The following is a 20401-nucleotide window of genomic DNA, read 5'->3' as shown; positions in this document are numbered from 1 at the left end:
AACTTAAAAAAAAAAAAAAAAAAATGAAGCACATATGGTAACACAGCTGTTGAAAATCTGTTACCCTTTTAAATCACCTTTTATGTCCTGGACAGACATTTTATCCTTCAAACTCAGTAAAAGGGAAAGTGCTGCAAGGAAAGCAGCATCCTGTATTATTGGAGGACTGTGCGATATTATTGAGTTACACAAGAGGAGTCTTGCATAGGACTACCCACAACTTAGGTCTCAATGGATTTATCTTTAAATAGTCTACACATTTATAATCACTAGGACAAACAGAACTTTGGATTTTTCACAGAGGAACTGCAAACTATAAATAAATAAAATGGAAAAAGGAAAGGACAAAGCTTCTTTGTCTTAATGATGATGAGCTTTGGAGTTGGAAGGGAAATAAACCCTGGAGAGGTGCTCAAACAGTCTTACAATAAAGTAATTATCCACCTGTTAATGGGTACACTGTAGAATAGTCCTCAGCCTGAAGTGACAGGAGCTCAAAAGCACTGTTTATTGCCTATCCTCCTTCCATAAGCACTTGCATCACCTCAGAGTGACTATTTCTAATTTGGTAGCCTTGGATTCCACTATTGGTTATTCATATTTGCATGTCAGCTCCAAGGTAAGGAGAGAAAGCAAGGTAATATATTCAATTCCGATGCTGAAGACAAGGAGAGAGCAATGTAATTATGAAAAGATTTGCTTCTGCGAAGGAGCAGTGATTCGCATCCTGACTTGGTGTAAGTTGTCCTCCGTCCCTACCCCAAGTTCAGCAAACTTCAATATTCAGTATCTTGCTGCTCTGATGTTTTTTCTTGCAGTCTCTGATTCTCTGTTAAGATCAGAAGGCTGTGTATTAGCAAGAGATATGAGGGAGTATTCCCTGTGAGTGAGTGGGCTGCTTGTGAACCCAAGAAGAGGTCATTTAAAGTAAACAATTAAGTATTTGTTGGTCAAAGAGAAGGTCTTTAACTAGGGCAAGCTGCTGGAACTACATTTCATCACTGCTGGAATGAAAAAGTATAGAGTTGCTTGTTTGCTTGTTTTGTATCCTTTGTGGAGGGCTGCCAGTAATTGTTAACTCATATATCACTGTGCTATCAGACAGGAGAAGTGAGAATTTACCAGCACAAACAGACACAAACCTTTCATCTCGTGGTCATGATGATAGAGTTAAGTTACTCGCCTTTCCAAAAACAAATATTACCCACTCAGACAAGAGAAAAAAATGGATTTCTGCAAGATGGTGCTATGTTAGCTTGCAATATTGCACCTCTTACCACTAAATCCAAGTGTTCAGTGAATTTTGAAGTATTGATTCTAGGAGCATCCCTACAAGCACAGGGGTGGGGAAGGATATGATCAACCCTTGTTTTGCAAATCAAGGATGGAGGTCCAAGGCTGCAGCTTGACTGAGCCAAGGGTATTCTTTACCAGGATCTTGGACCCCTGGATCCCCGGGTCATTTGAATCAACATGGCCAGAGCAGATTCTTTGCTACCAACATGACTAGGTTCCTTTCCTGCAGTAAGCCCAAGGAGGGCAATGAGAGTCTGTGAAGTCAGATCTGTTCCTATGGGGTAGGAAGAAATGGGCTGTATCCCTTCCTCTTCTGTGGGGTTGGGATACTGCTGTTTCCTCTGTTGGTTTAGTCAGAGAGAAAGTAAGGCAGTCACTGAATTTCCATGTCTTTTCTTGTGAGTCTTAATTTCTCGCTTGTCTTTTAAATCTGTATTTTGTATCGTAGCTTAACCAGCTAATTCGCTTAGGTGCTTTGGAGGGGTGCACCTCAACTATTCAGGTATATGGCATGCTCGATAGACAGGTGATTGTGTCCTACTGTCTTCTTTGACTTATTTGTCTTCTTTATCTCCCAGGAAGATGAAGTTGCTCGTGACAGTCGATTCAATTTCAGTGGCTATGGCATGGGTCACTGTCTCCAAGTCAAAGATGGCACAGCGGTCAAAGCTGCTCCACCTAACCCGCCGCCGGCACCACCAAAGGATTCAGATTCTATCAAAAAGAAGTTTGTTGACCGTGCAAAAAGGATTGATACAATATCCCGTGCTGCATTCCCACTCGCCTTCCTCATTTTCAACATCTTTTACTGGATTACATACAAAATTATACGACATGAGGACATTCACAAGAAATAGGCAACTCTGGTTTGCCAGGACTACTCAGCCAAAGTGATCCACATGTAAATAAACAGTGAAATGTCTTTCTGTCATTTGGATTAAAGGTTTCTTTTTCCCCTCAGGACTTTGAAGAGATTATGAAAGAGGAAAACCATTATAGAAGGAAAAGTTGATTGCATGAAACAATATGCCTGAGATCAGTCAATAAGGGGTCCCTTTATGTACTCTCAGTGTTCTTCTTCCAGATTCAGCATTAATCAGACATCTGTAAATGGGGCCAAATTTTACCCTACTTTATCACCAAGATGTTATTGTTTGAAACATAAGAGAATCAGAAAACAAACAATCCTCCTAAAGCATCTACCAAGAGACTGTGGTGGCTACAGTACAGTGAGTTATAAGAGGACCAAACTTTTTCAGGATAATGTTGCCTTTCTATTTGAAACAAGTCTACTGAGCTACATTCCATGACCATGTCTGTAGTTAGTGGTTTCACCAAGGAGTCCTTCTTTTGTGGGTTGTAAATTATTTCTACTGACGGGGAGAGAAGAAAAAGAAAAAGAAAAGAAAACAAAGCAAAACAAACAAACAACAACAAACAGATTTGTACTTTACTATCCTTGTGGGTGTGCATTTTAATATTATCTTGCTTTACTAGAATTGTAATTTTGGGGTTGAACTTGTGTGTCGTGTGATTTATTTGATAGCTGACACTCCAAAACCAGTGAAACTGCCCAGTTTATTTTTGTTGGAATACAGTGCACTTACTTCATTTTATTTCTGCTGATTTTACATGCAACTTGAGGTGCCAAACTGTATTTTACCTATTGTGCTACCCTGTACCACACTACTTAGTAAGAACTTGTTTCCTCAAAGGTGTAGCTCAGTTTAGCATTGAGTTTCTATTATTGCTCTCATTGTAGCTGCGATCAATAGCTCTATAGGTAAACACAACTTGTTTACAGACCTCTAATTTATATCAAAGTGGCTATCATTTTAAATATCATCAATTAACCTAAGAATTTTAAAACTGTACTGTGATTTTCAGAACCTGTTACCTTTTGGTGCCGGATCTGCGTTATTCAAATCCTTGCTACATGTTTTAAAGTAGAAAATAAAAGAAAATAATAATAAAAAGATGGTATTTTTGCTTACACAGAAGAAGACAACCTGTAACATAAAATGAATCAAACATTAAAATTTTACACTTGATGTAAAAGGGTTTATTAAAAAAAATAAAGGTTATTTGTTCAATTTCAATAAAGCTAAATGTGCTATTAACATTTCCTTCACTCCTTTTTTTTCTTATGCAGCTGAGTTGTTCACACCAAGGCCCAGATCTTCCACTGTGCCACTGCTCAGTCAAGAGAAAGAAGGTGAAAAGCAAACTTCTGTTGATCATGCCAATTTTTTCTATCTATTCTGTGGTAAAGGGGATGTTGCCACCCCTGGGAGTATGTCAAGCAGTTTGTCAGAAATGCAGTTAGGGTGTGACATATTCCAAAAGTCCTGCAGAGCTGCACCACCCTGGTGCACCACCCTCTCCCATGACCAGGGAGGGAATTTAGAGATCTTGACAAGGCCAGTTCCCAAGCAGTTATGGAAGTCAATGGCAGAAAGCTAGCTGTGTGTGTTATTTCCCCATACCCTCCTCAGATCTGTAAACGCTCTTGTTACTTACCCCTGAGACTGAATTGGTGATAGTCTGCTTCATCTCTTTGAGGCTGTGGATCACTGTCTTCTTGACAGTGCCAGAAGGAGCAACCAGAAGTTAAAGGGAGAACTCAAGACAACTATTCAAACTATTAGGCTTTTCAAAATGAGCTTTTGATTCAAATTTAGTTATCAAAATATCTAATTTTCATAATGTAAGATTTGCTTTTATTCATTTTTACAACAGAACAGTATTCGATTAGTGGGTAATGCAGTTGAGAAAAACCCCAGTGCAATCCTGGTTCCATGAGCTCTGGTGGGGTGAAGATCCCCATTTGTCAGCGGGATTTGTATGGTATGGAAAGTTAGGAGCCTTCACTGGTGCATAAACATTCAGAGCTCGCTTTTTACCTGTCCCTCATTCCAGAAATTCTGCTTTAAATTACGGTGTAATGCCAGGATTAATGTTTATCCTCAGTGCCCAGATGTGTTGCTAATGTGCCGCCCACTGACGCCCACTCGCCCATTGCAGCCCATTGCAGTGGAGTTGCAAAACTGTTCCCAGCTGATGGATGTTTGCTAGTCTCTCTTCAAGGTGAAGACAACATGCCTCTAGCACCCACGCTGCAAAGTCACCTGCACACTTTAAAGCGCTTGGCTTTAAACATTGACTAAACAGCTTGCTAAAACATATTCTGCTAATCAAGTCTGAGGTATGTCGACAGCATGCATGGAAAGATTACTCAGTTCTTGACTTTTATAAAAACTTAGGTCCAATAATGGGAGTATTCTGCGCACAAAATCCTTACAGGTCTCTAATTTCTGAAGACAGACTGAATTTATAGCTAAACAGCAATTAGTTATGAATCTTGAAAACATCTGACTAAATTTTGGACATAAATAATGCATGTAAATGGGCAAAGCCCACCGAGCATGACAACTGGGAATGGCCACATAATACATAAGACTCCTCGATATACCAGTTGATGGCCTTGTGAAGTGTCTTACTCAGAGATGGTTTGATACCAGGCTGGTATCAGAGAACCTTTCCTCAAAGAACATGGCTGGCACCAGGAAGATGTATACTTGCTGAGAAACTACCTGCAGATAAAAAGTCAAATAACAAGGGTAGCAGACATTACAGGAGGACATGACTTTCCTAAATGAATGCTCAGTAGGGTTACCAGAGAAACAAGACTCAAAACCCACTCACTTCACACTCAGAGAAGTAGTAGAATAAAATAGTGAAGCAGTTTTATTTCAAGACACTAATTTAAGGAGAAAAAGAATGGCTTAGAAAATAAGTCCCAGACAAATAGCCTTTGTGAAGTAGGAGACACAGCAGGATAGAAGGAAAGAGACCCAGGATTAATTCTAAAGAGCATCCAGTAGTATTGGAAAAACTGCAGGTTACAATTCTAGCTAGTAAGACAAAATGAAGCCCTAGGACATTTAAACTACTTGCATTTAGCTATAAAGCAATTATACTGACTTCTAATTTATCAAGTAAGCTTTAAATGCTTTAAGCATGTCTTTAAAGGATGTGGCATCAGATCAGGTCTTTGGCATCCTGTTGTGACTGGCTGGACCTGAGTGGTTCAGCACTTGAAGAGAAAGGTTTAGTCAGCTCTCACTGGACAGATGTTGTCATGCACTATGATGAAGCCAAATCAATAAAAATGATCTTTTAAAAAAACCTTGTTGCAATATGATGAAAATGAGAAAAAAAGTGCAATATGAGATGAAGGATCTCCTTTTGTTCCTCTATCCTGCTTCTTTTTCTCCATACTTTTTTGCAGGCTACAGAGCCATCACTTATGATACTCTGAATCATAGGTGATAGGTGTTATAACATGTTATAACAATAGAGGCTTTTGGAGTCTCACATGAGTTAGTGACAACTCATTTTGGCGGGGGGGGGGGGGGGGGGGGGGGGGGGGGGTTGGATCTCCAGGGATGCATGATTCCTCTGGAGACAGATGTTTATTCTTCTGCTGCAGAGGTGAGGGGTGAAGGCCAACCTCACTCCTCCACAGGCGCTGTGACTTTCTCGTTCTGCTTCTCTTCTTCCCCAGCATGAGATGCAGTAGTAAATAGGCAACAGGAAAGAGCTGATGGGAAAATTATGTTTAGTTACTGCAGGCTGAACAGCTACAGCCCTTCATCTTTGTTCAAACCTGTTATTGACATTGGTGGCCCAGGAACTACTAACCAAAGATGAGGCAGTAACCAAAACCTACAGCCGTAAATAGAACACGTTATGAAAAACATTCTGGAGGAATCTGGAACTAATATTTGAGATTACTGGCATGAGCATTTCCTTCAGAGGGCTCTCACTGGGATGAACTGGTGTCTTTATCTAAGCAAGAGAATCCTGCATCACCTGGAAGTCACATTTAATGAATGCAATCAAGAGATCTGACACAGTATGATGTTGACATTTCTATGTTTAGAAATAGATTTCTAAATACAGAAATAAATAATTTTAATGTGTGGTCCTAAAGCACATATGCACAGCTTTATGATCTTTATTCCTTTAAAATTAGAACATGGCAAGGAACAAAGAACAAAACAACAACAACAACAAAACAATAGGATGACATTGCATTACACAAAGTAGTATGAAAATATTTTAATAAATCTATTCTTTTTTAATATATATATAAATAATATGGTATCTTGAAAAATAGCAGCTTATTCCAGACTTTCAAGATAATTTACTCTAATTTATTTTATTTTAATGTTTTTTTTGACATAAATGTTCATATCTTACACTGTTTTGGAACATTAGAAAACCAAAACCAAGGCTTCCTAGAGGAACTCTTACCTAGGAGAATGTTTTGAGTAAAGTCATGCTTTCTCCATAAATGTCCCTTACAGATTTTACTTTAAAAATTAATCTTCTCTGACTTGACAGGAAAAGAAAAAGAAGATATTTTGCTATTTGAAGATACTTTTCCTACTTTTGCATGGAAAATATGAAATGTCAACACATTTAGGGCTAAGCTGCAGAACAAGAGCAGTTTCACCAGTTCCAAACAAATTCATCTAATCAATTTGCTTCCAATTCCAATGCAGTACTCACTGAAATCAAAAGGGGTGAAGGAAAAAAAAAAAAAAAAAAAAAAAAAAGTGTTTCATTGACTTCAATAGCTTCCAGTTCAGTCCCTAATGAAAGATAAGTTTCCAATGCTAAGCAGCAGAAATAATCTGGGAAGGAAAATATTCATAGTGGATTAGCTCTCTTCAATATCCCCTAAGGGGGAATAGAAACTTCAGTCAAAATAAGCATCTCAGATAATAATTAGGAAAACTGACTTTGTGAAATGCATACACTCAGTTCTGCAAGGTCCTAGTGAAACAAACATGCTCAATTAATATTCTCGCTATGGATAAAACTTGTGAGTCAGTATTAATGAAAAAGAAATGAATTCTGGTATCTTGACAGCATTTTACTTGTGCTAAACACTATGTTTTTACTGGGACAAATTATATAAAATGCTCTCTAGTCATCTGAAGAGCTATAGAACTGATTCAATAAACAGCTTTTTCAGCTTACTAACTATCTGAATCTGATTTTTAGCAAAGTGGCTTCCTGTTGCTGGGAACAGCAGGCAGTGTGTGCCATGCTAGGAAGATGGCAGCTGGAGGCATTGCTCCTTTCCGCTATCATTGAAAAACTGCAAGAAACCTGAGGGTCCCCAGGGGGAATATGTTCCTTAGAAGCACTTAGGGACAATACATTGACACAAATAGGTTGAAGGTTTCAGAAATTTCAGCTTTACCTTAGCTTTGGCACTAATCAGTTTTCCCTAAGGTGATTCAGATCACTAACCTTGACATCACTGCAACAGGATCAGTCCCATCTTTACTCCTTGGGTCCTGGAGAATTCCCTCCTAAAATGCAAGTCTTGTTTGTCTGTCTTGCACGGTCTCTGGGACAAAGCAGTCAGGATATGTCCTTGAAAAACAACTTTGATGGTCATTACACAGCACACCAGGGCTCCAGAGTGGGGAGGCAAGAGAAGGAAAGGGAGGATGCACCACCAGTGGTTGCTGTAGGACAAGGACCACATGTGCAAGTGTGATTCTCCTGGCACCTCAGAGAGCCCAAACCTGGGATATGTTGTCCAGAAGGTCTTCTGAGGCCTGAAGCATGTCCTGAGTCTAAACATGTTGTGGGGGACTGTTCAGAAATCACTTTACCAGCACATTTGTCCTGTCCGACCCCCAGATATTCAACAGGGATGCAGCTGTGGCCATGGAAATAGTTTGAGAGACACTACAGCACTCAAAAAAACATCTTCCTTGTTTTTCTTTTACTCAGAAAAGAGAAAAGAGAGACATCAATGCAAGCAACTCAAGCTAAATCCAGTGGTATTGGTATTCTCAGCAGCATTCATGTGAGGACATGAGTCAGCTGCTGCAGGCATGTTTCTCTTCGGCTGACCCACAATGCATCAAAACCCGAGCTGCATCTTTTCAGCTCATTGGCCCACAGGAGTGGTGAAGGCTTTCCCTGACTCCTGTACCAGGAGAGTACAGCCAGGGATTTCAGGAAAACCAGCATGGTGCAAGAGGAACAGAGGGAGCTAGCTCAAGGGTGTTGGCAGTGGGGAGATGGGGAAATGAGCCAGCCAATTCACACATCTTCTTGATACAGGGCTTATGAGCAAGGTCAGTCAAGGGGAGTGGGAGAAAGGGGACCCCCTGGGATGGGAAGTGATCAAGAAATGGCCACATAGCAGGGCAGTGGTAGGGCCAGGAGCAGAACCCACTCCAGATTAGACTAATGGGAAGGGGAAAAATTCATCAGAGAAGGGCCATGCAAAAAATATGTATTTTCAGAACACTTTCACTCTTGTCTACTGGGTAAATCCTGCTAATAAAAATGAAAGTCCTACTGCAATATGCCTGATAGGACACATGCTCCAAATAAGAAGAAATAATACTGTTGCATCTGGATCTGGAAAGAGTCTTTAGAAGGAATTCCATTGAGAGAATGAGAGCTCCAGTCATTTATTTCACACTGGAGACACTACATCCTCCTCTCTCTGCATTGTTAGGCAGAAATGTCATGAAGAGTGTTGAGAGTCTGGAAGAAGACTGGTGCTGTGTGGGTAAAGATGTTCTCTAAGACATTGCTTGGAGCATGAAGGAGAGAGGTATATTGCTGCTTTTGGAGGACACCAACAAGAACAGCATGGACAAATGTCTGTAATGAGCTGATTAACCTTTAGAAAAGGAGAGTGAGTGTATTTTTGATGCAAATAAGCTAGTGAGGCTCATCCTCTGGGAGAAATGGGGGACATTCTTGGTGTACCTCCTAAACAGGTTTGCCAAAGATGGTCTTCAGAGGAGGGATGAGGAGAAGGGATACTACCAAGCCATTAGCTTAAAAAGCAAGAGCTGAAAGGAAAATTGGGTTCTCCTTTCGTGTGTATGACCTTCATTGTCACGGGGTCCTGAAAGCATGGTCTCTGCTTGGAAGAGTGGAAGAGCATCAGAATCTTCCAAGAAATAAAATCAGAACCTTCCATGAAAAGAGCAAAGCAAAACCAAACCAAACCAAACCAAACCAAAACAAAAAAAAGGTATCTCTTTATTTTTATCTCTTGATTTTTTCTTAAAGTAGCTTGAGAAAAAAAAAAAAAAAAAAAAAAAAAAAGGAAGCTTTTTTACTCACCTCAGATGTAATACTAGCCATTACAAGTTGATAGTGAAAAATCCTTTAGAAAGCTTCATTGTAGGCAAGATAACCTGCATCTCAGACATCCACTGTTACAGCACATTCACTTTGGAGTCTGGTGACTTTGGTTCCTTGAATTACTGTAATGAGACGTTTCACCACTTGCCCTCTGGTGTTGAGGAATCTGTGTGTAGAGTAATGCTTCAGAGCCCTTTTCCAAGGGGCATTGGTAGAGGCTAAAGAGCTTTTTAATGTTTCCTTTAATTTATTAACATTAGCTCAATTTTTAATTTGCAGAAAAGTGTCCCACTAATACCCACAGACACATTTTATGTTAGACACCCTAAATGTGACCTATTCCATTTTCAGAGGAACTAATTCCCCTGTGTTTGCTGACTATATTCCAGGCATTACTGGGCCTCAAAACTAATGGGTTTTCCTTGGTTTTGAACATCTGTGTTGTTATTCTAGCTGTAGCTTTCTGTATTAATATCAGTGGGCAGGACTGGTTTTATAACACTAAGGAAATAGAGGAGGATATTTTAGCATAAAGCAAATTTGCATATTCCCTGCTATAACAGCAGAGAAAATTTCAGTGGAAGTTAATGGCTTCTGCAAATTGAAAAGCTCACATCACATTTATGCGCACACATGCAGATACACACACACCATTCACTTTGCTTTCCTTAATCTTATTACAGTATCTCTTTGGCTTGATGTCCCTGAAAATTTCACCTGCTACCCAGTGCTTGCTTGCGTTGTGGCACATGACAATCTACCTTATTTATCTCTGACCTAGTTGTGGAAAAGGTCCAAAACTTACCTTCCGCCTGATTAATCTAAGCCTGATCTGCTAATGTACTGCCATGGATTAAATATATATGTCATCTGAAGTAGCTGAGGCACTGTTCAGACATCCTGCAAATGGCAGCCTTCAGATAATGTCTGCGGTGAGTTTTGCTAAGCAGGCACTCTGCCCGGTGCACTCTGATAAGGTTTCTGGGTCACATCTGAAAAGCCTAGCAGAAAATGTCATTGTGGGTACTACTAAGATACATCTTTTCTGTAAATTAAAATCTGAGCTGATATTAATAAAACAGAAGGGAAACATGAATTAAGAGGCCTGGAGAGAGCTCTTCAACCTCTCCCTGCACCTCGTGCTGGTAGAGGACGCACAATGACATGGACAGGCTCCAAAAGCCCCAGCTGTGGCTAAGGAGGTTTCTTGTGGCACCTATGCTTGGAAAGCCACCCAACTTCCTAGGCATTGCATGGGGCACTGTGGGTCTTGCCTTGCAGTGATGCACATGTCCAGAAGCATCTAGATTAAGCTACAAGCAATGATGGTCCTTGGAGTAGTTCAAGATCAGGCTATGTTACAGATGTTTGAATCTTCTCATGGTAGCTTGGACAAATTATCTTTTAGAGGTTGCTGGATCCCCTTTGTTCACACTGGTGCTTTCAAACTGTGGTTAAATGGCCACATGGCTATGCACTAGTATCTTATGTGACTGACCTCCTCAGGTAAATCTCATCTCAGGCCACTGCAACCTGATGGGTTTTCTAGCTGCCCTCCCACCTTCACAAGTGATTCTTCCTTCAGTCTGGATGGAAAAAAGTGAGCTAGACCTTTTGACAGATAGAGAAAAACCCACTCACCAGCACTGAGCTGCACACAGCGCTGTTCCCCAGCTCAGCCACACAGGCTCTGGAGGCTTCCTACAAACTAACACAAGGATGAGAGGGGGAATTTGTTTGCAGTGCTGTGTGTGCATACATAGTATAACTGGGAAATAAAGGGAAGCAGGCTTTGGAGAGAAGTCAAAAAGAGCAGAGACATCAGGAAAGTGCTAATAACAAAAGGAAAACTGAAAACAGAGCATGGACCTTCTCTTGCTCATCCTGGTCATTCTCTGAAGAAGACAAGCAGGACTCCACCAATGATATTGTACTGTGCTTCTGTCACCAATAGCTCTTTTTAATGGAAATCACCTGGCAGATCGCCAGTATCAGATACTCATTCACAGGGGTATTTCTATTATTAGGACAGTTAGCTGGGAGAATGGCCAAGGCTTATATTAGCTCCATTACCAGCTAGCTTTAATGGGTACTGGAGAGCATCTCTGAATTTGGAAGTATAACTGCATCTGCTGGACACTCCTCCAATGTTCCTCTCCTTTAAGAGGTCAGCCTCCTCCTTCCCTCACTAACAAATCAAAAACAAACAAAGGAAAGAAGTTTGGGCTGAAAGAGTGGAAATTCAAAGTGGGGATGACTTCAAGAGATCATGTAGCCTCCATGGCCCCAAAAAGGCTAGGCTGGAGAGGGAACACTAGGTGTATATCAGTGAGTGGGGTGGTTGGAAGGGGTCGGTGAAGGGATTTTGGGGAACCATGTGAGGTTTTATCTGTTTGTCTTTTCCTTGTCTCCAGGATGCTGCTCATGGTAGGCACTGGGATTGTGCAGCCATGAGAGCTTCCCCCACTCTCCCCCAGGTCCTCCTCTTATTTCTGCTCCATCTTGTTCTTCAGTCAAGAGGACATCATGCCCCAGGACAACTGTCTGGTGATGGAAAAGCAGATGGGACAGGGAGAGAAATAAAGAGGTAAGCATCAACAGACAACCTGATAGAAAACTTTCTGTCATGCACAGTATTTTCTGGTTTATACATCCTACCACTTGTGAGAAAAGTTTGGTTTCTCCCCACAGATTTTGCAGCTTCATTAGTACCCTTTGAGTAAACCCTCTCATGGGATTTTACAAAAGCAGGTATTCAATTTTAAATCAGTAAGATAGTTCAGCAAAGAAACAGTTTGCTACAGAGAGCACCCTTCAACCTTTTAGTGTTGAATGTATAGGTGTTTACCTAAGCTATATGGCATCCTCATTTGAAGATTTCCTGAGAACCCGTTGCTCCTGTTAATTCTCAGAATTGTTATTTTCTAAACTACTGTGCTCCTGTTCCAAGGAGCTGGCTTATTGGGATTTTTTCTTTTTCTTTCTTTATTTTTTTAATTATACCTTTGCAACTCTGCTCACTGGGCTTCAAGGACACAGGATTTTTTATTATTATTTTCATGCATCATTGGAGCACCTAAGCAGTCTCCTACAGATTCAAAAAATCAGGCTGCCCATAGTGAATAAATCCTTCAAAAAACAGTGATATTATTAGCTCTTCTGTGTCATTGAACAGACAAGCTAAATGCTAAAACCAGAAATTTCATTAAAGATTAAAGAAATATCATTTCACGTTTCACCTGCTCCATTAATATCAAATAGGAATTCCATTTTTTATGACACAACTGAAGTGCAGTGTAAGATTTCAGATACACTATTATTTAATCTCTCTTTCAGAGAAGGAAAAAAAAAATGTTCAAAATCCTTGAAGAGCTGTGTCTCAGCATGACAATATGTTTTGTCTGACCATTTTAAGTCACTAAAGAACATCTTGGCCTTGTGATTTTCAATAGCTCCCTTTCTTCATGCACCACTTGAAATATGTTAACGGAGACATAATTTCAGGAAATGCCAAGCACTTATTCTCTGAACATAAGGCCTATAAGATTTCTCCAGTGGAATACCCAAGAAGTGAGGCACTCAAAATTATTAAGTGCTTTTGGAAATCTCAGCCTTAAATATTATAGCCAGAGCAACTCTTTGGCCTGAAGTTTTACCTGTTCATTGATTAATAAATCCCTCCATTTTTTTTTCCAAGGAGTAGTTTCTGAGCACAACTCTGGCCTTTTAACCAGGGCATGAGGCCCCTGGGAACACAATAGGCTGCACCTTGTGTCTCTGTAATGGGAAACTTTTAAAGGACCTTATAAGTCACCTTAACAGGAAGAACAATAAAAAGAAAGAACAACAACAAAAAATAAAAGAAAGGGAAAATGGTGGATATTTTTCTAAAGGAGTGTCGAAATGAAAGAGCAAACCCAGCAGTGTTTCCATCATGATAACATTACTTACATATCTCAGAGCTAAAAGATTAAAAGAGGACGCTCAGATCTTCCCATACAACACAGCTCTTCTTCATTGATCCTGTATTGTTTTCAACAGAGGCTTTCATATGACCATCAATATCCAAACAAGTAACTGCCACGTACTGGGATGTAGATCTTGGTTATGTCTTACGTTAGCAGTTATGCACGTCCAGAAGCTTTTATTGCATCATTTCCAGCATCCTCTATCAGGGACCATGAGGTGTTGTGTCATGATTCTCTGCATTCCCTATGTGGGGGTAATGGCAACATCCCCATTTTACTCCAAGCTTCCCTGGGCCCAGACAGGGCTGAGCTCACAGGACCTGCTTTTCCTATACATTTTGACTTTCCTTTGCAAGGTGGGTGCACGGACCCCTTGGCCACTGCTGTTCCCTGCTGCTCCCCCTCCCCAAGTCCGGGCAGCCCCCTGGGGCAGGGGCAAGCTGTCCCTATGTGCTCTCAGCTGCCCTGGCCATGCAGCTCGCAGATGTTGGGGCAGTCCAGGCAGTGCTGCCAAACCCACGCTGATAGGTCATTGGGTCCTGAAGAGCATTAACGTGGTGTGCACTGCTTGCCTTGGCATGCCACATGGGCTGCAAGCTGTTTCCTCTTGGCTGAAAGCTCCGAGGGAGGTGACCCGTGCTTCCTGGCCAGCTGGGACATCTTCCCCAGCCTTAGACCAAGCAGAGCAGTAGCATGAATTTCCTTTCATTTGCAGAGAAGTCTCCATAGAGATCACATCACCTTTATCGCAGCTCCTCACAGGAATCTATGTCCTGCAAACATAACGTCATGGTTTTCAGAGGGAAAAGATCTCAAACATGCAGCCATAGGCGTTGAGAAAACACAGATCCCAGCCTCCTGACTTTGCAAGGAGCACTGGGTTTGTCAGACAGTCCTGAATCAATACAAACCCTTCCTTAGCAGCTAATAATCCCCATACCCTGACATTTGCCCCCAGTCTAATTCTCCTGGCCAGCCTTCAAATCCTTGCCCAAACACTCCTGATCTTCTCACTGCTCTGCCAAAAAGATTGCTGAGCTTGGTGAAGGTCAGGCAAACTAAGCACAAAGAGAAGAACAAGTACAGCTGGGTTCCTCACCTGCCTCATGTTACTTCTGACCCCATTAATTGCTCTGCTGTGCAAACCAGTAGAAAAGAGCCTCTAATGGAGGGAGGACTTCCAACACACCTAAATTATTTGGGAAAGAACACCCTTCAGAGACCCCCAGTTTCCTGACAGAAAGAAAGATTAACAGTTTGTAATGAAAGGAAAGGGTCCTATCATGATTACTGCACTGAGACTGCAGTAATTTGGAAACATTAATTTGAGGTTATCCTAAAGCTGTTTTACAATCCTGTACGTAATCTTTCAAATCTTCCTACAAACCTAATGCTATTCTTCAGGAATGTAGCAGCAAAAGACTTTTATTTGATCAGTATTGAAATCTTTTAGAAGTAATAAATTTAACCTTCAGGAGTACTACGGTGTTCATTATAGAAATTGAAATTAGTATGTTAGTAGTGCAAAAAGTACAATAGAAACTTTTGATTTAAAACTTTTAACGTGATGATCTGACGATATCACCTCACAGGAAACTGTTGATGGGAGCAGCTTTGTCAAAGCACGCTTCCCAAGGACCTGGTTGATTCCTGGTTGTGTACCTGGGAAACCCCAGCTGTTCTCAGGGGTCACCTCCTTCTTGGGCAACAAGCAAGAATCATTCAAACAATCACAATTTAAAAAGTGATCCTCGTTTTCTGGTGTCAGTGTCAGAGACTTTGTCCTTCTCTGCTTCAAGGTTTGAGGCTGCTGGAGATGCTTCCAGGAGTGACCCTCCCTTGCGAGCCTCCTTAGAAGACTCTTGTCCTTCTACTGGTGTTCATATTGGGCTGTAGAGGAAAAAAACAGACCCTGGGATGGGAAGAGTGCAGTCAGAAAGGTAAAAAATTCATTTATAAGGCAGACACACATTTCAGCTTGAGACCTAATCTGACCTCTTTTTCACTCAAAGAGCATCACTCTGGTCAATATTTCAATAAGATACCATGTTGGAAAGGTCCTAGAAAGTAACTGACATTCTCTGTTCTCTGGAGGATGGCTAGTAGGACAGACACTCTCAGTCACTTCTGGACATCTTTGGAACCACTGTCAAAGAATGCATTTCCTTCATCAGTCTAGGAGACCAAGTTCCTTCTTTTACTGTCTGAATCCATATAATCCTCTGTAAATCTGGCCAAATTCAGCTTTGGTAATTACATTTTCCAGAAGCAGAATAGACTTAAATCAATAATTAAACAAAATCAGTTAACACTTTTTATTTGAATTGTATTTTTGAACATAGACTTACTGAAAGCCAACATAATTTATAGACATCTCCTTCAAGCATGTTCAGTCTAAACTGTAATTTAAATGAACTGGAAAAAAAAATACTTCTCTAAGTCAAATCAATATGTCATGAATTGACATACTGCATTAAGCAGGGCAAATAAAATTGGATAGAGCAATTATACATCCTAGACTACAAGGTGACTGCTGAGTTCTCTGAATCTCAACATTTGCAGCTTAATGAGTGCTAAAGAGCCGAAAGGGTCTTGGTAACTCAGTGGTCTGCCTATACTTTCTGAAATGAAAAAGCATCCTTATTTTGTATCCCTGCTGTCTAGGTCTGGGATGCTCTGATTAATTTTATATTAAAAAATACAACACAGATTCTCTCCAGAGAAATATTGAGTTTTCATGGGACAGGACATTTTCCCTGTTTCAGAGGAATATTATTAATTTATTTTTGTTTTAAACCAGAGAAAGTTACTTCATACTCAATAGCTCTAATGAACTTTGTAAAATAATAACATAGACTCCTCAATTTTTTTCACATAGTTGTATTTTACTGAGATCTGTCACTTAGCTGTACCTGAGGAAATCAAATCCCAATTTGTGTAATTGATTAGCAGTGTTCACATTTGATTTGTAATAGTCATAATCAGGGGCAGGCAAACAGATATACTGTATTCTTAAATCATGCTGTTGCTTACGTCCATGATAATATGCAAGGAATGCACCGTAGTGCACAAATGAGCCAACTTTACTTCAGTTGACAGGTATGATAATAACAATGCATCTGATGTCTTCCAGCTGTCCAAGTCTCCCAGCCCCTGGCTGCCCAGGGAACTTCACGGAGATGAAGGCTGTGGTGTTGTATTGTCACTGCTGTTGTTTCTGTGATTGAGCATGTAGTGTTATTGAGCTGCTTGAGTTTACTATTGTTATTGAATTAGTGGGGTTAAGCCTGTTCAGATATGACAACATGTACAGCAATTACATTTCTGACTGCTGTGTAGACATTATATTTGTGGGTTCAGCAGTAATAATAAGCAAGGATTTTTCCTCTGAATGATGTGCACATGGCCACTTTCTTAGTCTGAAGGTGGATCCCTTTCTATACCTGCCAAGCCGGGCAAGCCCTGCATGCTCTGCACAGCATGGACTGTCCACTCTTCATTTCTATCCTTCTCCTAGACAGCAACAAAATTTCTCAGAAGCCTGGTGGTAAATGATGACTGGGAAGTCCACCTGCCATGGAGGGTGCCAGCATGCATCAGGATGGAGGGAAAGTTCCTGATGAAGGTCCATTAAAAGAGAAATCTGCAGGCAGGAGCCAATTTCTGTAAAGAGGTTGTTGGGATCAGTGCAGCCCTGTCCTGCTGGAAAAGAGCAAAGTTATTTTAGAGTGCAGCAGCAGAGGGTGAGGAAAGAGGTGGCTGGAAGTATCTGAGAGTTAACAAGGGTGTGAACTCAGGGGCGTGAGCAAGTTCTCACTAACCATGTATATCCTGTGAGCTAGGATAGCTGCAAGGAAGAATTCAACTCCACACCTAGCCTCCAGTTTCTGCTCCTGAGCCTAGATTTCATTTTCTGAGGGGGATTTTAAAATATATTTAGAAGAAAGTAATCAGAGACTGCTGTGTAATATGCACTTTGGATCATAGATAAAACCTAAATGCTGGTATTTTCTAACTTTCTTGTGATTGAATTATCACCCTTATAACATCCTCTTGATATGGTTAGTGAATGTAATTAGATTGCAGAGGCTGGCTTAAAACATCATCACAACTGCATCACAAGTAGCAATGCTCAGCTTAATGGCCCCTAATTACATCTCTCTCTATATTTCAGCCAGGCGTGCTTTAATTCAGGATCTCTCTATACTACCCACTGTTGACCCAATCAGTTTTCTGAGAGGTAGCTCTGATGTTCTTCTACTGACAGCAAAAATGGTAATGTTAATACATTATTTTGCCAGCAATAGGGAAATGTCACAAGAAAAAGTGGAAGGCACAAGACAAAATGCAGTAGGGTGAAGAGGAAAAGGTAGAAGCCTCTTGCAGACCCTCATTGCATTCTCACTTTCCTTCTTAGGGAAGCTTGATCAAATACTTAGCTAAGCAGGTAGGACAGAAAAATAAATAAATAAATAAGAAAGTCTGGAGTCTAAACATGTACAAGACTGAAGTAGAATGAGGTAGCTCTCACCAGTGAGAGCTATCTTCTCCCACCAAGATACATTTGAACTTCACATGCATAAAACACTCTAGGCTAAGATGGGCCAGTTCACCATGATTCATCAGCTCAATCACAATCTTGTACCTGAAAAGACTGAAATGCAAGTTATTTGTATTTTTTTGCATTGCTTGCAAAGTATGAAGAAGTCACTTGTTATAAGAGACTGGGTGTATTGCATGTAGGACACAGAGTAACCATCTCCTTGTCTTCCATGTCTATACAGAACACTAACTCCTGTATGCTCCTATAAGCGAGTAGATGAGTGATCTTTGAAGAAATCTGAGTCACAGTAGAAAAAAAAAAAAAAAAAACATCCCTAGTTCACCTCCTGGATATTTTTTAGCTTGTTGTCCTAAGAAAAGAGTGCTTGTGAATCACCACCTTTGAGCTCACTGGCTAATTGAAAACAGATGTGAAGGTAAGGTACACGTTCAAAATACCCTGCAGGATATATAAAAGCCAGGATTTCAGAAGTTAAAATATATATATATATATAAATATATATATATATATAATAAAATAAATTAATCCCTTCATCAATCCCTTCATCTCCCTAACAGATAGGCAGATTTCATGTGTTACAATTTTTTATTTTTTATTTTTTTTCCTTTTTTAAGAAATGCTGGCTGGTGGATCAGTGCATTTATGTACTGGCATGTAAGTTGCCCTCAGAAAGAGGTGTCACAGGGGCTAGACAAGGCAATGGGATTACTACAACTTGGGGGGATGTAACAACATAAGGCTTTATTCCTCCTCCTACTTCTGGTGGAATAATTGATTTTTCCTCTCATAAACTGAAGTCTCCTAACAATTGCACAATTTTGAGAACAAAGGGTAAAAAAGGGTCCATCTCGACTCCCGTTTAACAAAGAGGCAATCACTTTAAGTAAGCCTGTGTTGTTCTCCCTGTGCTTTGGCCACCTGACATGCCAGGTAATGTGTCAGGCAGTTCTGACTGCCTTTTGGATTCAAGACATGCACAGAAAACTGTAAGATTCACAGAAAGATATTTCAGCGGGATGCTAGTGCAAGTAGCAGCCCTAGTGCAGAGGTGAGAATGACAGGTGGTATGGATCAACATTTCTCTAGTACTAGCAAGAGAGCTGCTTTTGAATGGGCTTAAACCCAATGTTGTAGCCATTCATATCTATTCCCAGGGGAACTATACAATGATGGGGAAAAGATGAAAATGTGAAGAAGGGTAACTTAACTTACATTACTGAGATGCTGCATTACCTTCAAAGGATGCATTGTCTACCCCAAGGTGTTGGTAGTTAAGGTCGCATTTCAAAGGAAGCCAAATGATTTTAGGAATGAAAATATAAAGCTGGAGCTTGTAAATAGCCTTAAGTCTACCCTGCAGTGACACCTTGAGGGGAAAACATTAAAAATAAATAACCAGAACATGCGTTTCAAATCAGTGCTAAAGAAATGGGAACTACAAGACAACCTGGAAAGACAACTGTCTGGCTTCCTGGAGCAAACCAAGACAGTGCAGGGTTTTATAGCATCATTCCTGCCAAACAGCTTTCTGCTAAGCCTTACCACCTCTACGTTTTTCCTGAACACATCCCAAGCATCTAGAGACTCATTTTCCCTCCCTTTTTCTTTTCCTTTGAAGGAGATACAGGAAGTATCTTATGATTTTCAAATAATGTTTTGGATCAACACCAATTTTTGTTATTATTTCTGCATTTGAAAACGGCCTTCCAACAAGAATCTGGTATTCTTCTGGAAGAGGCAACCTCTCATTCCTTGTGCCATTAGAAGTAATTGCTGAGACTCCTGGAGATCAAGGAAAGGCTCCCAGGTAATGCAGGGATGGCATCACCATGAGAGTCTGTTCTGACAGATTTTGATGTGGGGTCAGTGCAGTGGTTGCAGCCACAGCAGGTGGATTGGCTCTCTAAAGGTTGGTCTTACCTACAAGTTCTTACAGAGGATTTATTCAGTCATGACTCAGGAATGGCAGCTGAGATGTGCTCTTGGAAGCAGCCAACATTTAGGGCTGCATACCCTCATCTCTGCTGAGAGCAAAGGCAGCCTTTTGTGGAAATGCCCTCTGTGGAGCTCTTCTAACAAACTAAGGTGAAACAACATCTCTGGTGTAAAAGCGATAGTCTGTATGAGATAGAGTAGCTGCAGGTGACCACTACTCCTTTGAAAGGACACGCATATAGGAAAATACCACTTGCATAAGGCTTCCACAGGTTTGAAGTCTATTGGAAAACCTTCTGTGCTGTGCAGCCAAATAACAGGTTGGCATACACCATTCTTCTCAGGAAGAGCAGTCAGGCATTGGGACGGGTTGTCCAGGGAGGCGGTGGTGTCACCATCCCTGGGGGTGTTCAAGGAAAGATTGGACGTGGTGCTTAGG

At 40.7% G+C, this 20401-nt stretch overlaps 1 protein-coding gene across 5 annotated transcripts in view; it reads left to right on the top strand.

Annotated features, from left to right (window-relative positions):
• The window catches only part of GLRA2 (glycine receptor alpha 2), a 130921-nt gene extending 127505 nt beyond the window's left edge, over nucleotides 1-3416 (top strand). For all 5 annotated transcript variants that reach the window (XM_035328843.1, XM_035328615.1, XM_035328698.1 and 2 more), the window contains one exon: nucleotides 1875-3416. In XM_035328843.1, coding sequence (XP_035184734.1) covers nucleotides 1875-2153 — 279 coding nt within the window. In that variant the 3' untranslated portion in view covers nucleotides 2154-3416. The remainder of the gene's footprint in view (nucleotides 1-1874) is intronic.
• The last annotated feature ends 16985 nt before the right edge of the window (nucleotides 3417-20401 follow it).

This window comes from Oxyura jamaicensis, chromosome 1 (genome assembly GCF_011077185.1).
Source record: "Oxyura jamaicensis isolate SHBP4307 breed ruddy duck chromosome 1, BPBGC_Ojam_1.0, whole genome shotgun sequence".
NCBI classification, from domain to species: domain Eukaryota; kingdom Metazoa; phylum Chordata; class Aves; order Anseriformes; family Anatidae; genus Oxyura; species Oxyura jamaicensis.
Note: the sequence above shows the minus strand (reverse complement) of the source record. Positions and strands in the feature narration are given on the sequence as shown.